Source organism: Malaclemys terrapin, chromosome 24 (genome assembly GCF_027887155.1).
Source record: "Malaclemys terrapin pileata isolate rMalTer1 chromosome 24, rMalTer1.hap1, whole genome shotgun sequence".
Taxonomy (NCBI): domain Eukaryota; kingdom Metazoa; phylum Chordata; order Testudines; family Emydidae; genus Malaclemys; species Malaclemys terrapin.
Window position 1 is genome coordinate 4,455,185 of NC_071528.1, and position 25,878 is coordinate 4,481,062.

At 45.8% G+C, this 25,878-nt stretch overlaps 1 protein-coding gene across 2 annotated transcripts in view; it reads left to right on the forward strand.

Annotated features, from left to right (window-relative positions):
• PIP5K1C (phosphatidylinositol-4-phosphate 5-kinase type 1 gamma) overlaps positions 1-25,878 on the forward strand; it is a 70,385-nt gene that overhangs the window by 25,654 nt on the left and 18,853 nt on the right. For both annotated transcript variants that reach the window (XM_054013279.1, XM_054013278.1), the window contains exons 2-10: positions 11,085-11,116; positions 15,883-15,975; positions 16,327-16,457; positions 17,141-17,258; positions 19,666-19,818; positions 22,315-22,614; positions 23,295-23,500; positions 25,141-25,224; positions 25,690-25,738. In XM_054013279.1, coding sequence (XP_053869254.1) covers positions 11,085-11,116; positions 15,883-15,975; positions 16,327-16,457; positions 17,141-17,258; positions 19,666-19,818; positions 22,315-22,614; positions 23,295-23,500; positions 25,141-25,224; positions 25,690-25,738 — 1,166 coding nt within the window. The remainder of the gene's footprint in view (positions 1-11,084; positions 11,117-15,882; positions 15,976-16,326; positions 16,458-17,140; positions 17,259-19,665; positions 19,819-22,314; positions 22,615-23,294; positions 23,501-25,140; positions 25,225-25,689; positions 25,739-25,878) is intronic.

Genomic DNA, 25,878 nt, shown 5'->3' on the forward strand with positions numbered 1-25,878 from the left:
GGACATGTCATAGATGTAGGAAGATGGGTTTCTGTCTCAAAGAGCTTACAGTTCTTATACAACAGTCATCTTGGGATAAAGGAGATCCAATGGTGTTGACTGCCTCAAATTAGTCTGTAGGTCAAAATTTGCCAATAGTGAATGCTTGATTTTGGAGGTTGTAATAATGGGAAGCCAAGGATTGGGAAAAGGGTTCCCTTCCCTCACCACTGACTCATTGGGTGACCTTTGGGAAAGTCACTCCCATCTCTGCCTGTTTTTTCCCATCTTTAAACTGGTGACAACACAGGTGTGTTAGGAAGTTTGCTTCATTAATCTCTGAAATCCTCCAATGACAGGTGGCACAGAAGGGGAAAGAAATACTATTTTTGGTTAAAATCTCCACTTCGTCTTTAGTGATGGAAAAACTGTATTGCGAAAGTTAAATGTCTGAACATACCACTGGATTACATAATGATACAGCGGAATGTGGAGCAGTGTATTCTGCCATTAGGTACTGTGTATGTTCTTCTTGATTAGATTTGTTTCATTTTCCAGATGACCTGTCATACAGTTCATGCTAAGCACTCTGAAAAGCCCTTCCTAACCATGCAACTTATTAAAAACAGTAAAATAGCTCATTGTTTTAAATTTCACTGCATTTGTTCTGCTTATTCAGAGCTGTAACTGGCCTCTCTGCTGTAAATGCTTTCCTGGTTAGTTGTCAAGGAGACGTTTTAACACCGAATGTATTAGCTCAGCAGTTCGTGCTGTGGGAGGAATGCTGCGCTGTAGCATGCCCTGTGGTGAGAAGTCGTCTAGGCTTGGAGTGGGATGAGTTAAATGCTATCCTGAATCGCCTGGTGATCCTGGATAACAGCAGATTATTTCCTGTGACAGCATGAGTTTCTGCTGAAGAACTTCTTAGAAATAGCTTGGTTAGATGCCTTTTTTTTTTTTTTTTTTTACTGCAGAAGTATCCTGTTTGTTGCAGTCATTTATACTAAAGATATTCCTTGAGCAAGGCATCTTGTTCCATGGCTCTGGTTCTGCTGTATAACGTAGTGTGCAATGATCTGCTCAAGGAATCTATGGCTACAGCTCAGCTGGTCTCCTTCCTATAGGAAGGTACTTCAGGAAACTATTTTCAGAGTAACAGCCGTGTTAGTCTGTATCCGCAAAAAGAAGAACAGGAGTACTTGTGGCACCTTAGAGACTAACAAATTTATTAGAGCATAAGCTTTCGTGGACTACAGCCCACATCTGAAGAAGTCCACGAAAGCTTATGCTCTAATAAATTTGTTAGTCTCTAAGGTGCCACAAGTACTCCTGTTCTTATTGTAGAGCAGTAGTCACAGGGGAGCTCTTTCCTCTGGCCCTAGGTTCACCCAATATAAGAACATAAGAACGGCCATACTGGGTCAGACCAAAGGTCCATCCAGCCTAGTATTCTGTCTGCCGATAGTGACCAATGCCAGGTGTCCCAGAGGGAGTGAACCTAACAGGCAATGATCAAGTGATCTCTCTCCTGCCATCCATCTCCACCCTCTGACAAACAGAAGTTAGGGATACCATTCCTTACCCGTCCTGGCTAATAGCCATTCATGGACTTAACCTCCATGAATTTATCTAGTTCTCTTTTAAGTAAGTCTCTCACACGATAGGGCAGGAAGTCTAGATATCATAAGCTTTCGTGGGCTACAGTCCACTTTATCAGATGCATAGAATGGAACATATAGTGAGGAGATATATATGCATACAGAGAACATGAAAAGGTGGGAGTTCCCCAACCAGCTCTAAGAGGCTAATTAATTAAGATGAACTGTTGTCAGCAGGAGGAAAAAAAACGTTTATAGTGATAATCAAGATGGCCCATTTAAGACAGTTTGACAAGAAACTGTGAGAATACTTAACATGGGGGAAATAGATTCAACGTGTGTAATGGCTCAGCCGTTCCCAGTCTCTGTTCAAACCTAAGTTAATGGTATCTAGTTTGCATATCAATTCAAGTTCAGCAGTTTCTCGTTGGAGTCTGTTTTTGAAGCTTTTCTGTTGCAAAATTGCCACCTTTAAATCTGTTCTCAACCTTTTTCTTTGAGCGCCCCCCCCCCAATATGCTATAAAAACTCCACAGTCCAACTGTGCCACAACAACTGTCTTTCTGCATATAAAAGGCAAGGCCAGTGTTAGGCGGTAGCAAGAAGGGCAATTGCCTGGGGCCCTACGCCACAGGGGGCCCTGTGAAGCTAAGTTGCTCAGGCTTCGGCTTCAGCCCCTGTGGTGGGGCTTCGGCTTTCTGCCCTGGGCCACAGCAAGTCTAATGCTGGCCCTGCTTGGTGGACCCCCTGAAACCTGCTTGGGGTCCCCCAGTGTTCCCCGGATCCCTGGTTGAGAACCACTGTCAAATAACTCTGAATCAATAACCTGTCTTCTGCATTGTTTACGGCTCCCATCTGTAAACTTTATTAGTGATGATTTCACATTTTCTTCCAGGTCATTGATAAAATTGTTAAATAGCGTAGAGCCAAGAACCAATCCCTGTGGGATGCCACTGGAAACACATGCTCTACGACAGTTCCCTGTTTATGGTTACATTTTGAGATCTATCAGTTAGCCAGATTTTAATGCATTTAATGTGTGCCATGTTAATTTTATATCGTTCTAGTTTTTAGTCTAAATGTCATGCGGTACCAAGTCAAATGCCTTAGAGAGGTTTAAGTATATTACATCAACACTATTACCTTTATCAGCCATATTTGTAATCTCATAAAAAAAACCAAGTTAGTTTGACAAGATCTGTTATCCTTAAACCCATGTTGATTTGCATTAATTACATTACCCTCCTTTAATTCTTAATCGAGTCCTGAATCAGCAGCTCCATTATCTTGCCCAGGATTGGTATCAGGATGACAGGCCTATAATTATCCGGGTCATCCTGTTTACCTGTTTTAAAAATTGGCACAACATTAGCTTTCTTCCAGCCTTCTGGAACTCCTCCAGTGCTCCAAGGCTTATTGAAAATCAACAGTAATGATCCATCAAGCTCCTCAGCCAGTCTCTAAAAATTCTTGGATGCAAGTTATCTGGACCTGCTGATTTGAAAAATGTCCAACTTTAGTAGCTTCTGTTTAACATCCTCCAGAGATACTAGTTGAATGGTGTGTTATCACCAAACAATGAGAATATATCAGTTGTTTTCCTCAAATATAGAACAGTAATATTTACTGAACTTTTCTGCATTATAATTGATAATTCTACCAACTGCATTGAGTAATGGACCAATACCATTGGCAGGATTCTTTTTATTATTGTCCTTAACTCTGCTGGCTATAGATTTCTCCTTGTGTCCCTTTCCTTCCCTTATCAATTTTCTACAATACTTAACTTAACTATATTACTATTAATTTCCCCTTTCTTCCATTTGTTATATTATTATTTTTTATTTGTTACAGCTGCCCTCACTTCCTCTAAACCAGGTCAGTTTTTTAACCAGCACAACCTTCTTCCTTGGTTATGGGTTTGTGGCTTTTGGGGCATCTGGTATGCATTCTCTTTTTTCTGATTAAATTCTTCCTCGAACTGATTTGGCTCACAATTGTTTTCAGCTTTGTGAAATTCATGTTATTAAAGCACCAAGTGTGTGTATATATATATTACTGGTCTGGGCTTCATTCAACTTGCACATTATAAATGTGATCAAGTCTTGATCACTTGTACACAAGCTAACATTAATTTTTAGTTCAATGATGAGTTCCTCTTTATTTGTTAAGACAAGGTCTAATATAGAATTCTCCTGTCTTGGCTACAACACTTTGAGTTAAGAACTTGTCATGTGTAATGTTGAGAAATTCCAAGGATGTTTTAGTACTGGCAACATGAGGCTTCCAGCATATGTCACTCCAGTTGAAGTCCCCCATGATCACGCAGTTTTTCCCCCCTACGCTTTTTAGATAGGCACATAAAGTAGCGGTCATTCTGTTTCTTAGTGTGATTTGGTTGTCAGCACCAACTAAAACCCGATCTTGTATTTTATCTGTTTGAATGCTTATGGAGCAATATTCTATATTATTTTCTTCTGAATTACCAGTTACTCAGAAACAGGGTAATGTCATTTTTGACAGTGCCACTCTCCCTCCTGCTTTGTCCACTCAATCCGTCTTAAATAGGTTTCAGCCATAGATTTTCACATTCCAGTTGTGCAGATCATCCCACCAGGTTTCTGTAATACCACCTGGATCGAATTTATGTTCACAAATGAGCAATTCCAGTTCTTGTTTGTTACCCAAACTCCTAGCATTGGTGTATAGGCAATTCCAGAATTCCTTCTCTTCATGTCCTTTGATTCCTTGATTAATATTGTTCTCAACATCTTGATTTGTGCCAGTGGAGTGTTGATATTTTCCCTCTTTTTACCCTCCCCTTTCGTCATTAGTTTAACCCCCTCCTGACTTTTCTGATCAGTCTGTTCCCAAAGTGATTGGTTCCCCCTTCTACTGGGATGAAGGCCATCCAAACTATCTAGCACCCTCTCTCCATAGAAGGTGGACCAACATTCCACAAAACAAACCCTTACTCTACTTTACCGAGCCAGCGGTTGACTTTCATAGACTTCTGTCTTCCTTCGCTCATTGGACAGGAAGGATTTTGGAGAAGATTGCATGGATATTTTTCAGCACACTTGTGTGCAACATAAAATCAGAGTGCAGAGGATGATGGTTGGCTAATGGCATGGTAGTTCCTCCAGGTGGTGGTGGTTGGTTTTTACATACTGTGAGGGAGTAGAAGAATTAATAGGCGTAGAGGAGGGAAGGAAGGGAGGATAAGGAGAGGCGTATGGAGGACCAAGCAGTTGAAGCTGTAGTGGTGGGACTGGGAGGTAGCGGGACATTCTCCCTCTCTGCTGATTGATTGGCTGTTTACTCCAGAGGCCAAATTGAAGTAAGTAGTCTGATGCTGCCACTCATGTCCGGGGGCCTCTGAAAGTCTCCTGTGCAGCCTGCTCCAGCCAGTGGGTATGGAAAGTTGGATGCTACTCAGTTCTACCCTCTTCAGTACAGCTTGCTTGGATGGTAAGCTCCAGGGCTTGAGCTGTGTGGTGCTTATAACGCTCCATGCTCACTTATGGTGCTGTAGGATGCTTGTCTAAACACAGAGCTGAACTGGTGTGACTTGTTTTATAGCTAGTTAGTTAAACAGGTGCAACTCCTATGTACAGACAAGTCTAAAGTAACTGACTGAATTGTCCTGAATGCTCTAGGGGAGAATGGATTCATTTCAGTTTGCTTGCCTTTTACAGGCTCATCTTATGTTGTCTTTTCCCATTAATGAGTACAATCTCTCAAATTGCTTTACTTCACTAATTCTGTAAGCTCACAAATGGCATAAACTGCTGAATTTTCTTTGTTCTGGGTACAGTTAGCCACAGCACCTCCTTGCAGGGATGTGCTATATATATATTTTTAAATGGTGGGTTACTTTACGTATATCATCCTAAGCAAGCTGTGTTGTTTTTTAAAGGGAAGGCTTATCTATTTAACAAGGCAAAGTAGGTCATTGTAGATCAGTGGGAAGGCCAGTTTGTAAATAGCTTCCCCTTCAGAGTGATGTTTCTCTGTTTTCCCTCTAATTACTGCCCTCATGCTGTGCTGCTGGGTAGGAACTGAGATTGCGTGTTGTAGGGACAAGATGGAGGCTCTCTGAGGTTGGCTTCATCCCAGTCCACTTTCCCATTGGATGCATTCTGAACGCCTGCACTGACTTCTCTACAGCCTTGCCTGGCTGCCTTGTCTACTTAGGATGCTTGAGTCTCAGCATGAGAAGCACTTTTTTGGCATCTTTTCCGAATTGCTTTTTCCTTAATTTCTTTTTAAGATCAGTCTCTGACGGAAAAGAACAGCATCGTGCCATCTCTTAAGATGGATGTTTCATTTCCAGGACTTCCCACCATATTTCTCTTCTAACATGTATAATATGTGGGTTCATTCCCTTTTTATAGCTCATAGCTCTGCGCTCTCCACTTTCTCTTCCAGTGCTTTGTAATGTAATGTATTGACCAGAACAAGCTGCAGTTAGAACTAACTGTTCTAACAAGATATCTTCGTATTCTTGTTGCTCTCTTTGCTTCTCCATATTGTCTAGACAGGTTAAGAATGTGCATGGTTCCTTGGTATGTAGGCAATTCAAGAACTCCTTCTCTTCATGTCCTTTGGTTCCTTGATTAATATTGTTCTCAACATCTCAATTTTGTGCCAGCTGAGTGCTCAAATTTCTGTCTACACCACACTTCCGTCGTTCACCAAACGAGACAAGTTTTACTGACGAAAAGCGCTGGTGCAAACAGTGCTGTGTCAGCGGGAGAGCTCTCCCAATGACAAAGCTACCGCTTCTCGTTAGGGGTGGATTTATTTTGTCAGCAGGAGAGCTCTCTCCTGCTGACAAAGAGTGACTACGCTGCGCTCCTTTTAGTGGCACGGCTGTAACAGCCCAGCTGTGTCGCTAAAAGGTGCATAGTGTAGACACCTTAAAAAAAAAAAAAAATCAGACAAATTACAGCTGTGGCTGAGATTTCCAAAAGAACATAAGGGAGTGAGGCAACCCAATATAGGCAGCTTTTGAAAAGGTAGCCTGTATCCTGGTGTTTTGTGGGCCACTTATTGGTAGTTTGTTAGTGTTGTAGGTAGCTACAGATCAATCTGGACGTTGCTTGACTGCAAGGAGGATGCGTCCTTTGGGACTTGCCTTGATGTTGGTGAAGTCGGATGCAAATAATAAATGGGGTTGTTTTAACTTGTGCTTGATTGTTAATGAAACAACTAATTTCTCTTCCAGTGTGCCTAGTCCCAGTTTAAATACACATGATTTTTCAAGGATGTTACAGCATAAATGAACGCTAAAAGTGGAAGCCAGCCCTCAGAATCTCTGTATAGCTCTGTAAATATGCATGATGCTTTCAGAAATAAATCCAGCCCTTGCCCCCAGGAGTGCTTATATTGGAAAAACAGAAATTGAGACAGGAGCAAGGGAAGGGTTAAGGGTTAAATCAAACAGAAAGGGGTATTGCATTGTGCTGCAATCAGAATTCTCAGCTCTGAATGCTGTAAAAAAGTCAGTCAAATGTACAGAACATACATGGCAAAAAACGAGGGCTGAGATGGAGACGGGCAGAGAGTTGGAGTTACAGTAGAGTAGCCTTTGTATGAAGTGACTGCCTTGAAAATTCTCCCGTGTGACCTATGGACTTCTCGAGTTACATTAGCTTGTTCAGTGTGGAAACTTCCTAAAGGAGAGCTCCAACTCATCACCCCTACTCCAGACAATCAGTGTGGACTCTGCACTTGGAACACAGACAACATTAGACACCCCACATGCTGGGCACTAAAGCAGCTTGTGGTAATTATCACAAAATTAAAGATAATCTCTTGCTCTGGAATTCGGACAATGTGCAGAAAGATTAACTCCCGTGGAATACAAAGCTGTAGCAAAAGGGGCCTTAGCCTCTACCTTCCTACAGTCAGCACAGAAAATGTAGCCCTTCTGGCTCAAATTCTGCTCTGTTACACTGTTCACCTCCATTGACTTCAACAAGGCTACGCTGGTATAACTGGGAGCAGAATCTGGCCCTTTGAATCATGCTCTAATAAATTTGTTAGTCTCTAAGGTGCCACAAGTACTCCTGTTCTTCTTTTTGCGGATACAGACTAACACGGCTGTTACTCTGAGCCTTCAAGTAGGTGGCGTGTGTGTTGGCATTGAGAAGAGGGGCCTTGTCCTGAGGAACTTACAATCTGGATAAGCAGCACAGGCACACAGGAGACCATGTTGTGACCTAGAAAGGTTGTGAAATGATTTTCTGACTGCTCATCCTCCTAGCAGAAGTTAGTCCTATGAGCTCTGAAGTGGGAGTGAGCGATACAATTTATGCAAAGAATAGTATTGGTTGCTGAAGATAGGCCCTGGATTCCATTCCACTGTACTTTCTGCTCATCCTTCCTACTCGTCATTTACCTGTTGCACTTGAATAAGATATAAGCCATGGGTCAGCAACCTATGACACGTGTGCCAAAGGCGGCATGCGACCTGATTTTCAGTGGCATTCTGCTGCCAGCCTGGGGTTCTGTCCGCCGGCCCCCTGCCAGCCAGGGTCCCGGCCATCGGTCCCAGCCTGGGGTCCCGGCTGCTGGCCTGGATGGACGGAACCCTGGGCCGGCAGCGAGCTCAACCCGCTGCTGGTCTAGAGTTCTGTCCGCCGGCCCCACTGTGGGTCTGGGGTTCCATCCGCCAGGCCCTGTAAATGTAAACTGTATGACTGGCATGGAAAACCTTAAATTAAAGTGAATAAGTGAAAACTTGACACCACTTCTGATAGGTTGCCGACCCCTGATATAAGTGGTTCTGTTTGCCTAGGGCAATCTACCTACAGCCGGTTCAGCTCCAGCTGTGCTAGCAACATCGGGGGTGGTCAGCCTGCCATCACCATTCAAAGCACCAGGTTGCCTAGACCTGTTCCATGGAAGCCACTATTGGCCTGTTGATGCTAGGTCTCCTCATATTGCTAACACGCGGATCTTGGGCTGTGGATGCAGTGGTAAAAATTTGGCTTGGTCTTCACTAGGAATATTTATAAACAAATGAGATCATCTTCTAGCACAAAAGTGGGAAAATTACGGGCCACATCCGGCCAGTGGGACCGTTCTGCCCGGCCCTTGAGCTCCCGGCCAGTGAGGCTAGCCTCCGGCCCCTATCCTACTGTCGTCCCCCCCCCCCCCCCCCCCCCCCCCCCCCAGCCTCAGCTCGCCGTGCCACCAGCGCTCTGGGCGGCGGCACTGCGATCTTCTGCCGGGCAGCGCTGCGGCGTGGCTGGCTCCAGCCAGGTGGCATGGTTGCCAGTCCTGTTGCTCTGAGTGGCATGGTAAGGGGGCAGGGAGAGGGGGGTTGGGTAAGGGGCAGGAGGTCCTGGGGGGCAGTCAGGGGACAGGGAGTAGTTGGATGGGGCAGAGGTTGTGAGGGGGAGCGGTCAGGGGACGAGGAACAGGGCGGGTTGGATAGGCATGGGAGTCCCAGGGGGCCTGTCGGGGTGGGGGTGTGGATAAGGGGCGGGGCAGTCAGGGGACAGAGAGCGGGGGGGGGTTGGATAGGGGGCGGGCGGGGGGGAGGTTCCTGGTAGCGGGCGGTCAGGGGACAAGTAGCGGGGGGGTTAGATGGGGGGAGTTCTGAGGGGGCCAGGCTGTTTGGGGAGGCACAGCCTTCCCTACCCGGCCCTCCATACAGTTTCGGAACCCCCATGTGGGCCTCAGGCCAGAAAGTTGGCCCACCCCTGTTCTAGCATCTGTTCAGAAAGGGCCCAGCCCCGGTGACCAGCAGGAAGCACTTTTCTTTCTGTTGTGAGATCTGTTTCCTGAAATATAACCGAAGGAATGGTGCCCTTGTCATAGGACCCTGTAGATGCATCGTTGTGGCATCAGCATGGTATTAGGATGTTCCTGCTAATCTCACTTCTTGTTGATACTAATTTTGAACCAGATCTTGTAGCGCTGCCACTTGGTTGAATCTCTGTCAGCTCTTCAAGAAGGGTGGGCATGACACCTCCCAACTTACTGCGAGCATCCCCTCTTTGTCTGAAGAGCTTTTGGGTCAAGCTGTGATAGTTCCATGATGTCTGACCGAATGGGAAAGTCTGATCAGCAGCGCTGGCTCCCTTGGCCTGCACTGCTCTTGGACAGAAATATCCTCTTGCTCCTCCTGCCTTGCTGAAACAGCTACTCCTTAGACTGTAGGAAATCTGTATTTAGGCCATAAGCAGGAGCTGCATCAGTTGCATGTCTGCCTGGTAGTTCAAGGGCAGGGTAAGTGGGGAGGGGAGGCTGTGTGTATGAAGCCTTTGTTCTGTGCAGAGTGAATTTCAGTGTCCTGCTTTGCAACATGAAATCCTTCATTTAGAAGGATTAAGGATTGTTCAATAGTCTGCTGATCCTATCGTTCCTGTCAGCCTGGAAGCGTGTACAAGGCCCGTGTGTAACCGGAAGCAGGTAACGCTAGTTAGGCAGCCTCGCAGTGAAATCCATTATTTCTTCTTTCTAAAAAGGGCTTTTCCCTCCCATTTAGCACATTGGCTCTTCCAGCAAAACTCTCCGTGTAAGGAGAGGCTTACTTGCTTAACTTGCAAGCCCTTAGGGCAGCTCTGCGGGGGTGTGGTGTATTGCTGAAAGGGCTCCTTTTTGAGCAGCTCCTGATGCTTGAAGTCATCCAGGGTCAGCTTCATGAAAGCCATAACTCTCCAGAATTAGGGCTGGTTGAGCTGTTGATACCGTGCACATAACTGCTTGGGTTTGGGTTTTTTTTCTTTCTTTCTTTTGGTTTGAAAATTCAGTAGTGCTGCATTAGCCCATTCTAACGGCCCCTTGTTCTGTTAGTGTGCTCTGGTTCAGACAGCGAAGGGGGCTGTTCTCATTTAGAAACGTGCATGGCTCAGTCTGCAAAGTTTGACTACAGCTAAGGTGGGAAAAGGACGGGCTTGTGTTAAGGTGCTAGTGGGACATGCTCAGACTTTGCCTTCCTGTGTGACCTTAGGCAACTCATTTAATCTGTGCCTCAGTTCCTTGTCTGTAAAATGGGAATAATACTTTCTTCCTCCCCAGGGTGCTATGAAGGCTAATGCATTAGTGGGTGTGAGGTTCTTTAAGTAGATCTGGGGCTCCATTCAGACCAGTGTTTCCTCTTGTTGAGTGGCTAGAAGAGAGCATCATAAAAGCCTCTTTGGGGTCCTCTTTGGGCTTTAATTAAATAATTCTTCAGGATAGCCCAGTCCCATTACTGGAGGAGCAGCAAGAATAGGGGAAAGTTACATAGTTGACATAACATTTTTAGAGTAAAAACACCACCAAGAGCTAGAAAAGAAGACATAGGCACCCTATGAGCATCTAAAAGCCAAGTTGTCCAGGCTTGTTCTTTAACTTGGGACCCCTGCGCTTGCAGAAATGAAAGTTGGGCAAAAAATTACTGCCTTGTTTTTTCTGGCAATTTGCTTGACTGATCAGCTGTTGGGATAAATGCACCTGCAAAGAGCCTGTGACCATCCTCCTACTGACCTACTGTTCTTCTCTCCTCAGGTCTGGCACTGAAGAAGACGGCCCTCACTGAGGTGAGTTGCATACTGCTGTTTAAAACCTTCTGCAGAGGGGGAGAGAGAACACAAATAGAGCTTTTATGGTGCACAGTTGAAATGGAGGAATGTGCAAGGTGGAAGAGTCATGTTTTTTTAAAGTAAATCTTGGTGTTGATGAAGGTACCAGGTTGGCAGCCTAGGAGAATGAGATCCTCTATCTTCCTACAGCATGATTGGCAGCAGGGCAAGGCATTGAGGGGTGGGATGTTTTTGACCTATAGTGATCACATCTAGAGGAGGGTATTTTTCATGATCCATTCAGCTTTCCAGTCTGCTGACTGGCAGTGATAAGGCAAATTATGGTGATGGATTTTGTGATGTTGATATGACCATTTGGAACTGGACTGAGACCCACCGATTAATCTATATAATATTTCAGGGATTCTCACTCTGAAGGCTAGAATGTCCTTTTATGTATTTATACCTGCTCCTGTATTTTTTACTTCATACATCTGATGAAGTGGGTTCTAGCCCACGAAAGCTTATGCCCAAATAAATTAGTTAGTCTTTAAGGTGCCACAAGGACTCCTCGTTGTTTTTGAGTCAGTGTGGAGCACTGGAAATTGCTACAAGCATGGCTGAGAATTCTTTTTATTTAGAGTATCAGCAGATTGAATCATCACTGGGATTTGTTACTGATCAGTTCAAGTTCTCTGCTATTTTGACTCTACAGATTACACCTGTGAGAGAGCATGGGCTTTTAGCTACAGTAAGCCACTTGTATTTGTGCCAAGTCAAGGATCCTAGACCATTGTAATAACAGCAGAATCTCAACCCATCACCACCCTTACTCTACAGATAATTTTCATGCAACAATTTCATTGGTTGTATGTGGGGAAAGTGCACAGATGGATTTCTGGGCCCAACTGCCACAGTTCAGCAGGTTCAATCACTGGGATTTCACAGTCTGTTAGTGTCCCATTTTTAACTTCTTGGACATTTTTGGCTTTTTTTACAATATGACTTTGATAGCACAGGCTTTCAGCCGGTGTGTGTGTGTGTGTGAGAGATCTGAGGTGGGCCATCTCCCCAGTACTCCATTGCTCTCCACTGGGCTCTGAGTTGGGACTCAAGAGATCAAATTCCATTCCTGCCTCAATCTTTCTGTATGACCTTGGACAAGTCACTTAATCTATTTCATAGAATATCAGGGTTGGAAAGGACCTCAGGAGGTCATCTAGTCCAACTCTCTGCTCAAAGCAGAACCACTCCCCAGACAGATCTTTATCCCAGTTCCCTAAATGGCCCCCACAAAGATTGAACCCTGGGGTTTAGCAGGCCAATGCTCAAACCACTGAGCTATCCCTCCTAACTGTCCAGTGGGGATGAAATGTCCCTACCTCTCAGAGGTTTTGAGAAGATAGTCTTAAGGATTTTATTACTACAGTGATGAAAGCCATGTAAGCACTTTGTTACCAATGCAGGCCCAAAATTAAATCCCTGACCTTCTGGTCAAAGCTCTGTAACCCTTCACCAGTCCTGAGCAACTCAAGCTCCTATAGTCTAACACAACAAATGTATCTACTGAAACTGGCCCCCATCTAAGTATTTGAACGCTCAGGTGGAAAAGCAAGTTACCTCTCTAAGCAAAGCACATTTTGTATCTTTATTAGAATAGAGATCCCAATAAATTGTGCTTCACTAACCAGCACGCAAGTCTAAATTGGAAATGGGGAAAGCTGCTGATAAAATTCCTAGAGTTGACACTGAACTTGCGTGTACACGTATTGAGAGCCTGATTTTCAGACCCCATCCTCTAGTTTTAAAGTCAATGGGAGCTGCAGGTGCTCATCTGAAAATCAGGCCTTTAAATATTTATTCAGTTTGCTACTTCAGTTACCAGATTTCTAGTCAATGCTACCCATTGTAGCGACCAGTCCCACCCTCTCTCTGCTGCTGGGCTCATGTGGTTCAGTTTTGGGCACTGGTTGTAGAATCTGAGTAAGCTCTTGGCTCTGGCTAGTGGTTTTCCCTGAGAATGAAGCACTGATAAGAGCAAAACCTTTGTAAAGTATACTCCTGGCTTTAACAGCCTGTGATACATATAAGCTATGCAAATATAGCATCTCTTCCGCCCCCCGCACACATACTCACCTACCACTTGTCTCCGTACCTTTCGACAATCCCACTGCTCTTGGTACAAGAGGCTGCTCCGCAGCTCCGAGTGCTGCCACAGAGTGTGTGCGAAATCTCACCTTCAAATCCATCTGGCTCTTGTTTATGCTTTAATTTTTCTCCCTTTGCTAACTGTTCTGGAATGTTGTGCAGATTTAGTGGTTGTAGAATAAAACAAATATGATAAAAAGCTGCTATAAATGTCTTGGGTGAGGTGTGATGATGTGTGTGTATCTCCCCAGAGCACCACTGATTAGCTTCTAGGTGCAATTTGTAAAGTCCTGAATGTGTATCAGTGTGGTCAGGTGGGTAGAGCACTGGACAGACTCAGAAGACCTGGGTTCTAAATTCCTGACGCTGCCACTAGCCTGCTGGAAGACCTTGGGCAAGTCCCTTCCCCTCCCCGTGCTTCAGTTTCCCATCTGTAAAATGGGGATAATGATGCTGACCTCTTTTGTAAAATGCTTTAAGATCTGATGAAAAGCACTATGTAAAAACTAGATGGTTACTAAGCACAGTAGAAGAGCGGATTATTAATTACATAGGGGATGGGTCCCAGGGATCACCCCTCTCTCACTCATTAGCTACGATAGGTTATAGTTTGCTAAGTCGCTCTTGCTTTCTGGAGTTAAACACCACAGTTGGCAGCAGGGAGGATCCCGTGTGCTGGCCCCTGATCTCTAGGGCAGTGTTCAGCAAATTTTTGTTTGGTCCAGCTGTGTCAGACTTTGAGTAATAAGGATTGGTGGGGGGTCATTGTTTGTAGGCACCCAGATACCGTGATGGGCCCTCATTTAACAATAATTATAATTTTCTATAAAGCGATGGCTCTCGGAGTATGATAGCCATTCTCACGCCCCCAAATCAACACCTAGTGGGAAATTAAACTTCTGGACAGGCTAACTCCTTCTTTCATTACACAAGTAAATATCCAGTCCTCTCTGGAACAGGAAATGCTCTGTGATGGTTAGAACAAGGGCCTGGGGGGTCGAGCCCCTGCCCTCTATCCCCAACTCTTACTTGCTGTGTGACTTCAGTCACATAACCTGTCTGTGCCATTGTTGGTCAGTGTGTAAAATGGGGTTAATTACCCACAGCATGGGGTGGGATTGCAATGGTTTAATTCATATTTGTAGTGAGTTTTGAGGTCATTGGATGGAAGATGCGAAATGTAACGTTAACTACATGTGTGGAGTAATGGTAATCAGAATGGCTGGAGTCTGCTGTAGAAATGTCCAAGACTACATAGATCTTTATAGAAAGAAGTAAAGGCATTCAGTCGGTCCTGTCCAGAAGGCACTCTAGCAGCTTGGGTAATTGGAAGGAAATATTGCAATACTTTGCTGCAGTCTGAATAGAATCACACTCCCTTTATTGTAAACATCAGTGTTGATAAATTGTCAAGTGCAGCAGCATAGACCAATACCACTGATGTAGTGTTCCTCCATGAGAGACTGCCTTGGGTCATTACATATTGTGCCTAGATGAGTCCCATCTAAAGGTCTGGCTGTTGTTTGTTAGTGGCTTCACAGAAGCAGAATGCTCAAACACTATTTCTCCCCCTAAATGTACATGGCGAGTCCACTGAATGTTGTTGGCTGTCTGTAACGCTTCTCAATCACCGCGGGTAGTGGGCAGCTACAGAGTCATTAAAGCAGCACTCCAAGGCAGAGATGTTTATAGGTGGATGGGACTGCAGAGAAACACTGCCTTGAATTTTACAATGTGCAGTTGGCTTGATGTGTCCAGCTCTGCTGCTGATTCTGGAAGGAGCAGATGGAGAAAAGACTGCGTAGAAAAAGAGACGGGACAGAAGAGCGGAGGGGATAGCGATCGTTTTAGTGTTGGTACTCAGACCGCACTTTACGCACCTTGGCTACATTTCTGGAGATAACTGCTACAATTACAGCAATTCACCTGGCTTGGGGAATCAATTGTAAACAGCCCCTTGCTTAAGTGAAGTATCTCCCCATGAACACAACACTGGTGATTCGTTATCCACTCTGCTTGCTGGCTTTCAGATGGAGTATAAGGGGTTGGCTTTGAGCTCTGAAGCCCAAATGGCCTGATACTTCTCTGAGTGGGGTGTTTAAAGACTGATCATTCTGGCTAGTATTTGATTCACATCCCCACAGTGCCTGAGCACCCCACAAACATGAATGCAGTTATTCTCCCATTACCCTGTGAGGTGGGGAAGTGTCACCAGTTTTACAAATGGGGAACCGAGGCACTGAAATTAATTGTTTTGCCTTCATTATACGGGCGGTCAGAGGATCATGATGGTCCTTTCTGGCTTTTACACAGGGAGTCTGATGGAGCTGGGAAACAAACCTAGAACTGAGTCCCAATCCAGTGTCTTAACCCAAGACCATCCCTCCTCCCAGTATGTCAATATCCACAGTCCTGTGTGTGAGAAACAAACCCCTCAGAATGAGAGGGGAGTTGATAGCCAGCAGATGTATAATTTAGTGTTTAAAGCTTGCTGGTGCCAAATACATCTGTATGCACTCTGCACAGGAATAAATGCAGACCATTGCATTCCTTATAACCGCAGCTGTGCCTCTTCTCTTCCTTCCGCTAGCGTAGCTTTTCTTCACCACTTTGACCTGAAAACTTCTCTTTCCCAGGCCCCATCATTATCAGGACAGCCTGGAGTTGGCCAAGGAAAGAAGATAGGTCATCGAGGAGTTGATGCTTCTGGCGAAACTACCTACAAAAAGGTTTCATCTCTTGCTTGATTTCTGGAGGGTAGTGGCCACACATACAAGTGGGAGGTTGAGAATAGAATAGACTAGAATCAAGAAACAAATGGGGAATAGGTGTGCAGTTGGCCAACCAATTTGATTAGATTTCCCTGCAGTGTATTGTGCTGACCTTACACGCTACAAGCATTTTACAACTGTCATGCTATAGAAACCTGAGGCAGTCTATAGGTTGGCCTCTTACAAAGCAGCTAATATCTGACCCCTCCCACATCAGCATGATCACAGAGCAGCAAGGTTACCTATATGTGGGGGCTGCTGCTGTAACTTGCGGTGAATGTGCACTGACTGCTCTCTTCCTTCTGCTAGACCACTTCAACCACTCTGAAGGGGGCCATCCAGCTGGGCATTGGTTACACGGTGGGGAACCTGAGCTCCAAGCCAGAGAGAGACGTCCTGATGCAGGATTTTTATGTGGTGGAGAGCATTTTCTTCCCCAGGTAAGTGGACAAGTGAAACAAAATGCAGGGGCTGGCTGTTTCCTTTCATCATGCTGATTTAAAGGGGCTTCACTCTAAGCAGAAAGGTGGGCCCTCAGAATTCAAGTGTGCACCCATTTCTTACCAGCACGTTACTGGAAGCATTCGAAATCATGGTGCTGCAGCTCAAGAGATGGGGTTAGATTTACTATGGGCTGTGAGAGATCTGCTTACCGGGCTTGTTAGCCTTGAAGCTTTCATTGCCTTTACAATTGTCGTCCTTTTTAACCTACCTACGTGGAATTTTCACCTCCAGATGTTATCTTTGTACTGAAGAAACCCTCTGAGCCAACAATATTCATTGGACCACTTCAGCTAGTGCAGGGCTGAGGTGTTCATGTGCAGGGCTTACAGAATCGAGATTCTGTATGGAAATACGTCTAGCCTTGCAAACTTCTATTCTCTCTTCCCAAGGAGTGAGTGTTTCCTTGCCAGATGGTTAAAATATTAGATCTTTTTGTTAATGTCCTGATGAGGTCAGGCAAGATCTTTGTGCTTAGGCTGGTGGCTTCTTGGGATGCCTTTTTACAAAGCTCAATTTGCCTTTTTTTCCTATCTATTAACTGCCTGGATGTAAATGTGTGAGTACGCGAGGCATTGGTGTGAAATAACATGCCTGCTCTTTTTCTACCCTTGCCATGCAGTGAAGGAAGTAACCTCACTCCAGCTCACCACTACCCTGACTTCAGGTTCAAAACCTATGCGCCCGTGGCTTTTCGGTACTTCCGGGAGCTCTTTGGAATTCGTCCAGATGATTATTTGGTATGTGTGGAGTTCTTTATTTCTCTGGGGTTAGTACTAGGTATGAATGGGCTTGGATAGAACTGCTTTATTTGAAGCCTCAGTAAAAGTGAAGATGGGGGAACGCCATACCACAGTCTGATATGTGACCAGTCAGCTGCACGGGATTAGGGGGTTCCTTGGATTTTTGTTAAATTCAGTCTCCAGATAATAGCTGGGGGAAACTGAGGCATGGAGTCAAGTGATTGGGTCAATATCACAGGGGCAGTTGAAGTCAAATTTGAGGAGAGAACATAGAGAAGAAAGCCAAACATCCCCCACCTAATAATTGGTAGCTGGAGACTGAGGTAAGTACTGGGCTTAAAGAGAATCTCTGATCCTGTACATCAAGCAGATGCCAAATGTGAGGAAGTCTGTGATGGTGCTTCTCTTCTTGTACAATCTGGGAGAAAGACCATCTGGAAGTGTGGGTCTGAGAGGCTCCTGGTCTTCTGGTATTTCAGCTTCAGTTTGCTGAGTCCATTCCCAGCGAATGAGGTCTATTAGGGCACCCTCTGTTAAAGGAAGAATAGAATAAAGTGCATTTGGTTAAAATGATATGGTGGGGTTCCATATCTATGACTCACTGATAATGCAACAAATGCACTCTGTTTACAAGAAAAAAGATGAGTATTCTAAACTCCCTCGGGATCTCAGGGAAGATGTTTTCTGCCTCATGCATCATCCCCAGTAATAAAGATTTAACAATCTGAGAGTAGTTAACACTTGGTAATGTAAAAATCAGAATAGACTCCAACTTGCTCTCCTAGAGCTGAAATGGCTCGTCAGGGCTAACCAGTATTCTCCCGTCAGGTCACTGACTGGATTTGGAATAGACTAAGGCCATGTCTACACTATGGGTGCTGGAGTGACACAGCTACGGCGCTGCTGTAGTGTAGCTGCTTCGTACTGTGACAAAGGGGTTTTCCCATCACTGTAGTTAATTCACCTCTCCGAGAGGTGGTAGCTAATGACGGAAGAATTCTTCTGTCTACCTAGTTGTGCCCACACTAGGGGATAGGGCTTAACTACAGTGTCTGTTGTGAACTTTTCCTACCCCTGAGCAACATCAGTTTAAAACTTAAATGTAGGTCAGGCCTCTGTTAAAGTTGGCTCCTGTATGTAAGTGGTTGCACCTCGTCTTGCTGATAGCAAGGCGAAGTTTCTTGGAGGCGGGAGCAGATCTTCTTAAGAAGGTGCCATTTTTATGTAACCACTTTGCCCATATCTGCAGTTAGTCAGAAATGAGGACGGAAAACATACCAGCAAAAATGAGCTGGTACGATGGGGCTGCTTGACAACAACAGAAATCCCCATCTGTGCCATCTGGGATAATGCTTGCTGATTTGATAATGGTTACAAACTTGGGGGAGGGAGAGAGCCTGCCTGAATTCCAAAGGTCACAGATCTGATTTGCAGCCACTGCTTCCCCATTCTCTGGCCCACTACGGCAGTGAATGCCTTTTAATTATGCATGAGATAATTAAGTTGCTAAAGTCTTGGATCGTTAATCCATGCAGTGCTGAAAGCTGTTTTCAGCATGTAATGATCGCATTTAATGTATTGCTCTGATTATGTCCCCCCTGTACTGTCTGCTTTACCCTGCCTTACCTTCTTCAAATATCAGCTCCTACATAATGTTGCCCTAACCCCTTTTGTCTGACATGTGCAAGTGTTTTTGGGGTATTGTATCCACACAACACCTCCTCCTCCCTTCTGCTCCTCATGCACATTCTGCTCTGGGAACTTGCTGTTCAGATTTCTAGTCCCTGCTCTGTTCTCCAGGATTGGGTTCTGAATACAGGGAAGCATAATTACCATATGCCTACTGATACATGAGTTTTCTGCGGGGGTCCCACCTCTTTTAGTTGAGGGTGTGAGGGACGCCTCTGCAAACCATGTATCTTTGAGCACATGGGAGAGCTTTAGTCTTGGGAACAGGCAGTGTATTTTGTTCCTCTCTGGCACTGCAGCACCCAGCGCTGAACAAGCTGGCTTGTCTCTTCAAATCTGACATTCTGTCTGCGCGCACACTGACACACTGAGGGAAAGAACCCTGTATGTGGTGGTGGTACAGGGCACAAAACATTAAAAAGATTTGATGTTGTTCTGCAGCCTGGGTGTTACTGAAGGCAGGCAGATTAGCTTGACTCAGTGAGCATTCAGGGCACTCTGGACTGTAATGTATGCAGCTCTTTGTAAGCTGTCGTCCACCTAACCCACTGAGAGACCTAACTCCAGTTTAAGGTTCACAATTTCCATCCCAGACCTCTGGATCTAGATTCCATGGAGTGGTGCCTTAGGAATGCCTTGCAGATGTATTATTCTGGTCATAGCTTATCTTGTGGTATACGAATGGCATCTTATTTTTTCTTTCTTTCCTTCCTAGTATTCGTTATGTAACGAGCCTCTGATCGAGCTGTCGAACCCTGGTGCCAGCGGCTCCCTCTTCTATGTCACCAGTGATGACGAGTTCATCATAAAAACTGTGATGCACAAGGAAGCGGAATTCTTACAGAAACTTCTTCCTGGCTACTACATGGTGCGTATCAGGGCTTTGGTTTGTGGGAGAAATGTACACTTGCCTGACCTCAGCACCACAAAGGGTGGGGTTTGGTAACCCAGCAGGGCTTCCTTTGCTTGCCTGCCTAGCGCACATGACCGAATGAACAGCCTATTGTGAAGCCTGACGTGGAAACAAAATTCAGCTCACTTGAAACCTGGAGACAGCTGAGCCATGTCCTGACAAGTATTTGCACCCTCCTCCTGCTTTACTGCTGTTGTGTCCCAGGATAGCAGATTATCATGCCTTAACTGGTGGAGGCCATAAGGGATGAAACTTTCTCCTCCCCTTTGTCTCCTATCAGATGCTCCTAGGTTTGTGAAGGCAGAGTGGGTGCGTTATTGCCCTGCTTTTATGCAACTCCCAAGCATGTTTGTTTCGGGAGTACCCATCCCTACAATTTCCTGAACTTCCCCTGTGTGTGTGCTGCTTAATAGAGATCTGCTTAGCAACGGGCTGTTCTATTGTAGTGGATCCCTGCCATGGACAGGCCCTGGTACCAGTCTGTCAGCTGAAGCCTTTGCCTGTATCAGCCCGTGGCTGCAGCCTGGCATTTTCTAACCGACACCAGACTGTGGGTTGCTCTACAGCGCAGCAGCATGGTGGGTTAGCATGGCCGTGCACTGGGGCTCAGCAGAGACTTGCCAGGAGGAGAAACAAGAGAACCAGAACAGGAGCCCACTGTACCAGGGAAGGTGGGTCCCCCCCCCAGTGGCAGGAAGCATCTCCTCCTACACAGCTGCATCTTAAGGCCCAATTCCTGATAAAAAACTGCATTCAGAGAACCCGAAGCCTGCAAAGGGGAAGCACTGTGCTATGGAAATGCCAGAGCTAAGGTTACCCACACGACCTTCACTCTGCCCCTTGTATGTGTGCATCGTACTAGTCTTTAAATACCTGATGAGCTATATTCCTCAGGATCCCTGCCTCACTCAGAGCACTGCACTGGGACTGGGGAGACCTGAATTCTATTTCTGGCTATCCCACTGGCCTGCTGGGTGACCTTGGCCAAGCCATTTCTGCTCCCAGTGCCTCAGTTTCCCCATCTGTAAAATGGGTGTGATGATACTTACTTCCCTTTGTAAAGTGCTTTGAGAGTTACTGAAGAAAAGCTAGATAAGGGCTAGGAATTATTATTCAGAAGCACTTCAGGCACCAAGGCTCCAGAGTGTAACTGAAAGTCAATGGCTCACTTTCGAAAATGGGATTTAAGCAGCAAAATCACTTAAGAGCTTTTGAAAATTTTACTCTGTCTGAGCATGTGCAGCATGCTAGGCAGGGCTCCTAGGATTAGGACATCTCAAACGAAAGTAGTAATTAGACTCTTCTTGTCCCAGGAACTTTAGATGGTTGGACAATAAAAATAATTATACAGGCTCAAACATGACTTCTCGCCCTGTTGTAAAGCGCTTGTGCTGTTTGCTATTTTGTAAAGTTACACTGTGCTAATTGCTATGAGGGTCTCCCTGCTGCTATCTGAAACTCATCTGAGTTGTAAAATGACCTGAGACAGACAAGACACCAGGGCGGTTGGTGCTGAGTTGCTCTAACTCTCTGGAAAGTGGAGTTCTGCTTTCAGCTGCTGGCTGGCAGTGGTGGCTTTGTACGGCACTGTATCGACTGACACGCTCAGAAAAAAACCTCTCTCCTGGGTCTAGTGAGGAAAGATGAGATGAAAGGCATTAAATTTTCATACGCTTGCTGTGCTTCTGCTTTTCTTTGTTTTGAAATCTGGCAGGTTCATCTCTTCTCTCATATAGCATGCATAGCTCTTTTTGTTTCCTTTTAAAAGCCTCCCAGCGCTGAACAAGCAAACCGGGGTTGTGATATCATTCCTAATAACATGATTGCCTAAAATGGGCCTGACAGTGGGGTGGCTTAACTGATCTCTCTGGCAGACTGTTTTATAAATTTGACTCTTTCTATTAAAGGTAAGCTGAGATGATCGTATTTCCTGCTGGAGAGGCTTCATAGAGATGTTGTAATACATGTTATGCCACTGGTTTGTTCTGAGCTAGGGAACAGTTCATAGTTGTAAGATCTCCAATTGGATGAGGATATTTGATATTTTAAAACTTTAAATTACCACTAACTAGTTTGGGGGGGGGGTTGGTTAGGTTTCCCTTTCTTTAGCTGCAGTTTGTGGGGAAATCTGTTTGGGAGTTCCCAAACTTGGCTATTTGCCCAGAGAGAGGTGCAAAATCTTATTTTCTATAGGCAAATCAAGGCAGAACAATCTTTCCAGTTTGTAAAGCCAGGTCCTAGGTGGAGCCATTCAAATGGTTAGTTGGAGTTTCTTTGGGATCTTTCTCGTGCAAAGCTGTCAAGGTAAAAATAAATTCTGGATGTGCAAATGCTAGTCTGCAAACCCTTCCCAAAGCCAATCTGATCTTGAGTTCTGCACTGAACAACGCAGTTGTTTTTCACAATGGCTCTTTCTAACCTTCCCTTTCTGCCTTCCTTGCCCCACTGCAGAACCTGAACCAGAACCCACGGACCTTGCTGCCAAAGTTCTATGGACTGTACTGCGTTCAGTCGGGAGGCAAGAACATTCGGGTGGTGGTGATGAACAATATCCTGCCCCGGGTGGTGAAAATGCACCTCAAATTTGACCTGAAAGGTTCGACCTACAAACGCCGGGCATCCAAGAAGGAGAAGGAGAAATCCAGCCCCACTTTCAAGGACCTGGACTTCATGCAGGACATGCCAGAAGGCCTAATGCTGGACACAGACACCTTCAGTGCACTGGTGAAAACGCTGCAGCGAGACTGCTTGGTAAGGGCAAGGTAAACCTAGAAAGCTGGACTGCCTAACTGTGTAGCTCTCTAGCTCTCAGGCAGCTGTAACCAAGATGGACTGTCCCCTGCTTTTGTTAGCTCATTAATCTGTAAGCCCCAAAGCCAGCTGTCTCCACCCCAGTTCTCAGCTCACCCAAAAGCAGAGTGCAGTAGTTCGGGCTCATAGTACTCTGCTAGTTTCCGAGAACATTTATTAGTGTCCTACAAAATGTCATAAAACCAAATGACACTCGGGACACAGCTTGCCGTGTGCTGCGGTGTTCTTGGTTCTTCCTATCACATTTGTTCACTGATTCTCCAGTTCACACAATTCAGTCATCCAGAACTGGGGTGAATTCGTGAGCGAGCTTCTACTGTACAGTGTGCAGCAGATGATGGCCCCTTGTGAACTCTGCCATCCCACAACCCACCTAAAAGACCAATGGCAAGGGTGTCTGAGATCCGTTAGACCAAGCCCAAAGTATGTTGTGTTGAAACAAAGGCTGATTAACTCTGACGCTCTCTCACGCTGCTGCCTAGGAGTTGTTGGCATGAGTTCTGTGTAACCAGATGGACTGTCCCATGCTTTTGGGTCTGCCTTTGAAGTAGCATGTGAGAACTTACTGGACTGACTGACTTTTTGTCTGATTTGTTCTTGAACTTGATACTAACCTATAGGTGTTGGAAAGCTTTAAAATCATGGACTACAGCCTGCTACTCGGGGTGCATAACATAGACCAGCAAGAACGGGAGCGGCAAACTGAGGGAGCCCAGAGCACGTCTGATGAGAAGCGTCCTGTTGGGCAGAAGGCACTTTACTCCACAGCCATGGAGTCCATCCAGGGTGGGGCTGCCCGGGGGGAGTCCATAGATACAGATGACACGTAGGTGAAAACCTGGTTCTCTTGCACTGCTGTAATGGGAGTGGGTGGAAGCAAAAAGCCAAAGTAGTAACTCTCTAAAGGTTGCCACCCTGTGCCATTGGCTTGAACTAGCTGCATGGCCCATCTACCCTAAGGAAAATGGAGCGCAGCCACTGATGTATTGTAGCATGGAGTAGTTTGTTGTGAAATGTGGTCATGGTCATTCTGAAACACTTACCAGTTCCCATTTAGTTATTTACAATGGTCGTGACCATGAATTGCACCTCATCCGGTAGGTAACTGGGTTCTATACCAGCCTGTAGGCCTGGCACTGGTCTTGGGCGGAGAGATGGGGGCAGGCTTCGCTCAGGAGTGTGGTGATGCAGTGGGGCTACACACTAGCCTAGCCCGTGGAGATTACAGTTCAGTTTCTGCTTGGATCGTAAGTCTGTCACTTGGTCCCTGTGGAATCCTAGCAGGCCAGCGTGGTTTGAGGATGTGGCATGCTCAGCAGAGATCCAGGCCTGGGCATGTTGGGGTTTGACGGGGAAGCTTGGAAGTGCACAGGTGGAACTTGCCCAGTGCTTGCTGCACTCTGCCGTGTGCGGCTCTTGCAGCATTTTGGTTTTATGGCTCGGTGGATTGGGCTCACTAACGTGGTGGGGTTGCTCTGTTTGTCTGCTGGCATCTGTGCTCTGAGAGACCAGCTGCTCCGTTTTGAACAGTTAGGATTCTGTACAGTTAAAGAGCCAGGAAACACTTGGGAGTTTCCATTCTCTCAAATAACTCTTAATTCCAGTGGACAGCCTGATGTCCGCATGTCGACTTACCAAGTGCTGATACTAACTGCGCTGCAAATTCAAGATGGGTATTAATGGGCGGGGGTGGGCGGCGGTTTGAAAACAAACTTGTGCTTAAAGACTTGGGCCAAGCTTCTGCTTGTATATGCACACAACTCCCACTGCCTGATCCAGGGCTTGTCCATCTGTACTCGTGAGCAGTCTGGCCCTTACAATAAAAGGGGGCGTTATGCCCTAGGGTTCTCAAAGCATTTTGCCTGCGAAGGGCACGCCTAAGACTTACCTAACCACTGCTGTAGGGAGCAGCTGGTGTGTGGTGGGCGCTAACACCCAGTCTTAAATGTCAAACGTATATTTTTGGGAGAAGGGGATGTTTGCCCGGATGCCTCCTTGAAGTACCACAGGCGTCTTAAAGTCCTCCTAGGTTGCCACTAGCGACCGGCAGAAAGCTGCTAGCTTAGTGTATCTGAAGGGTGCATTTCACGTGTGGCACTGCGGCTGGTTCTTTACGTCTAGCTTCTTAGTATGAACCCATGTCCTGCTGACAGGACCCTGGGGTGTCTGGCCCAGGTAGGAGAGAGCAGTCCTCTGATTCATAATAAACCTTAGCACTGTGTATGGTCAAGTGCTGTACCAAGGTTGACTCCTAGAACACCACCTTCCAGTCAGACAGAAAAATGCATGACTCCACAGGTACTGTATCTTCTAATGAAAGCTGTTGCACCAGAGTCAACGTGATTAACCACAAGATTGTCCCCGTCCCCCCCTGATAATGTGGATATTTGTTTTTCCACTCTGACATACAGCACAAGTAACCTAGGGCATCTCTGAGTTGGTGTGACAATGTTTTCTTTTCTTCAGAATGGGAGGAATCCCAGCCGTGAATGGCAAAGGAGAGCGCCTCCTGCTGCACGTCGGAATAATAGATATCCTTCAGTCCTACAGGTAAGGGGGCTTGAGCATTCTCGGACTCCTGAGTATGGAGAGAGATGAAAGCCTGCCTTTGAGACGACCGTCTCCGAGAGAAAGTATCCCAATCTGTCTCACATTGATCACTGCATAGTTGAAAGCTGTGGGGTTTTATCTTGAAGCTCTTATCTCAGCCAGTGGTGGTGAATCTGCTTTTCTTAAAGAAAAGTCTCCCCTTTCTGGAGGGGTGGTACCATGTGTAGGGGAGTAGTTCTTGTGCCCCTCCCACCTCCAGTGTTTCCAGGGAGTCTTGACCTTCCAGCTGCTGAGACCTAGAAATCTCTGCTTCAGAGGCATCAACGCAGCTGCCTTGGAGAGAGGAAAGCTGTGCTCTGAGAACGGGAAGGAATATTAGCAGCTCCCTGTCCTCTGCTGTGAAAGGTGGTCTGGCCAGGGCGAGGAGGGCAAACCTGTGTCCAACACTCTCTCTCTCAAAATTAGGTTCATCAAGAAGCTAGAACACACTTGGAAGGCCCTTGTCCATGATGGGGTGAGTATTCAACACACACAGCCCTGGGTGAGAAATGCTGTCAGCAAGCCGTGGTCTGCAGGGGTACGGACATTGCTTTCTTGTATGCAGTTTGGTGCCATTTACCTTGCTGTTTGTAGTCTCTCAGCGGGTACAGCTTA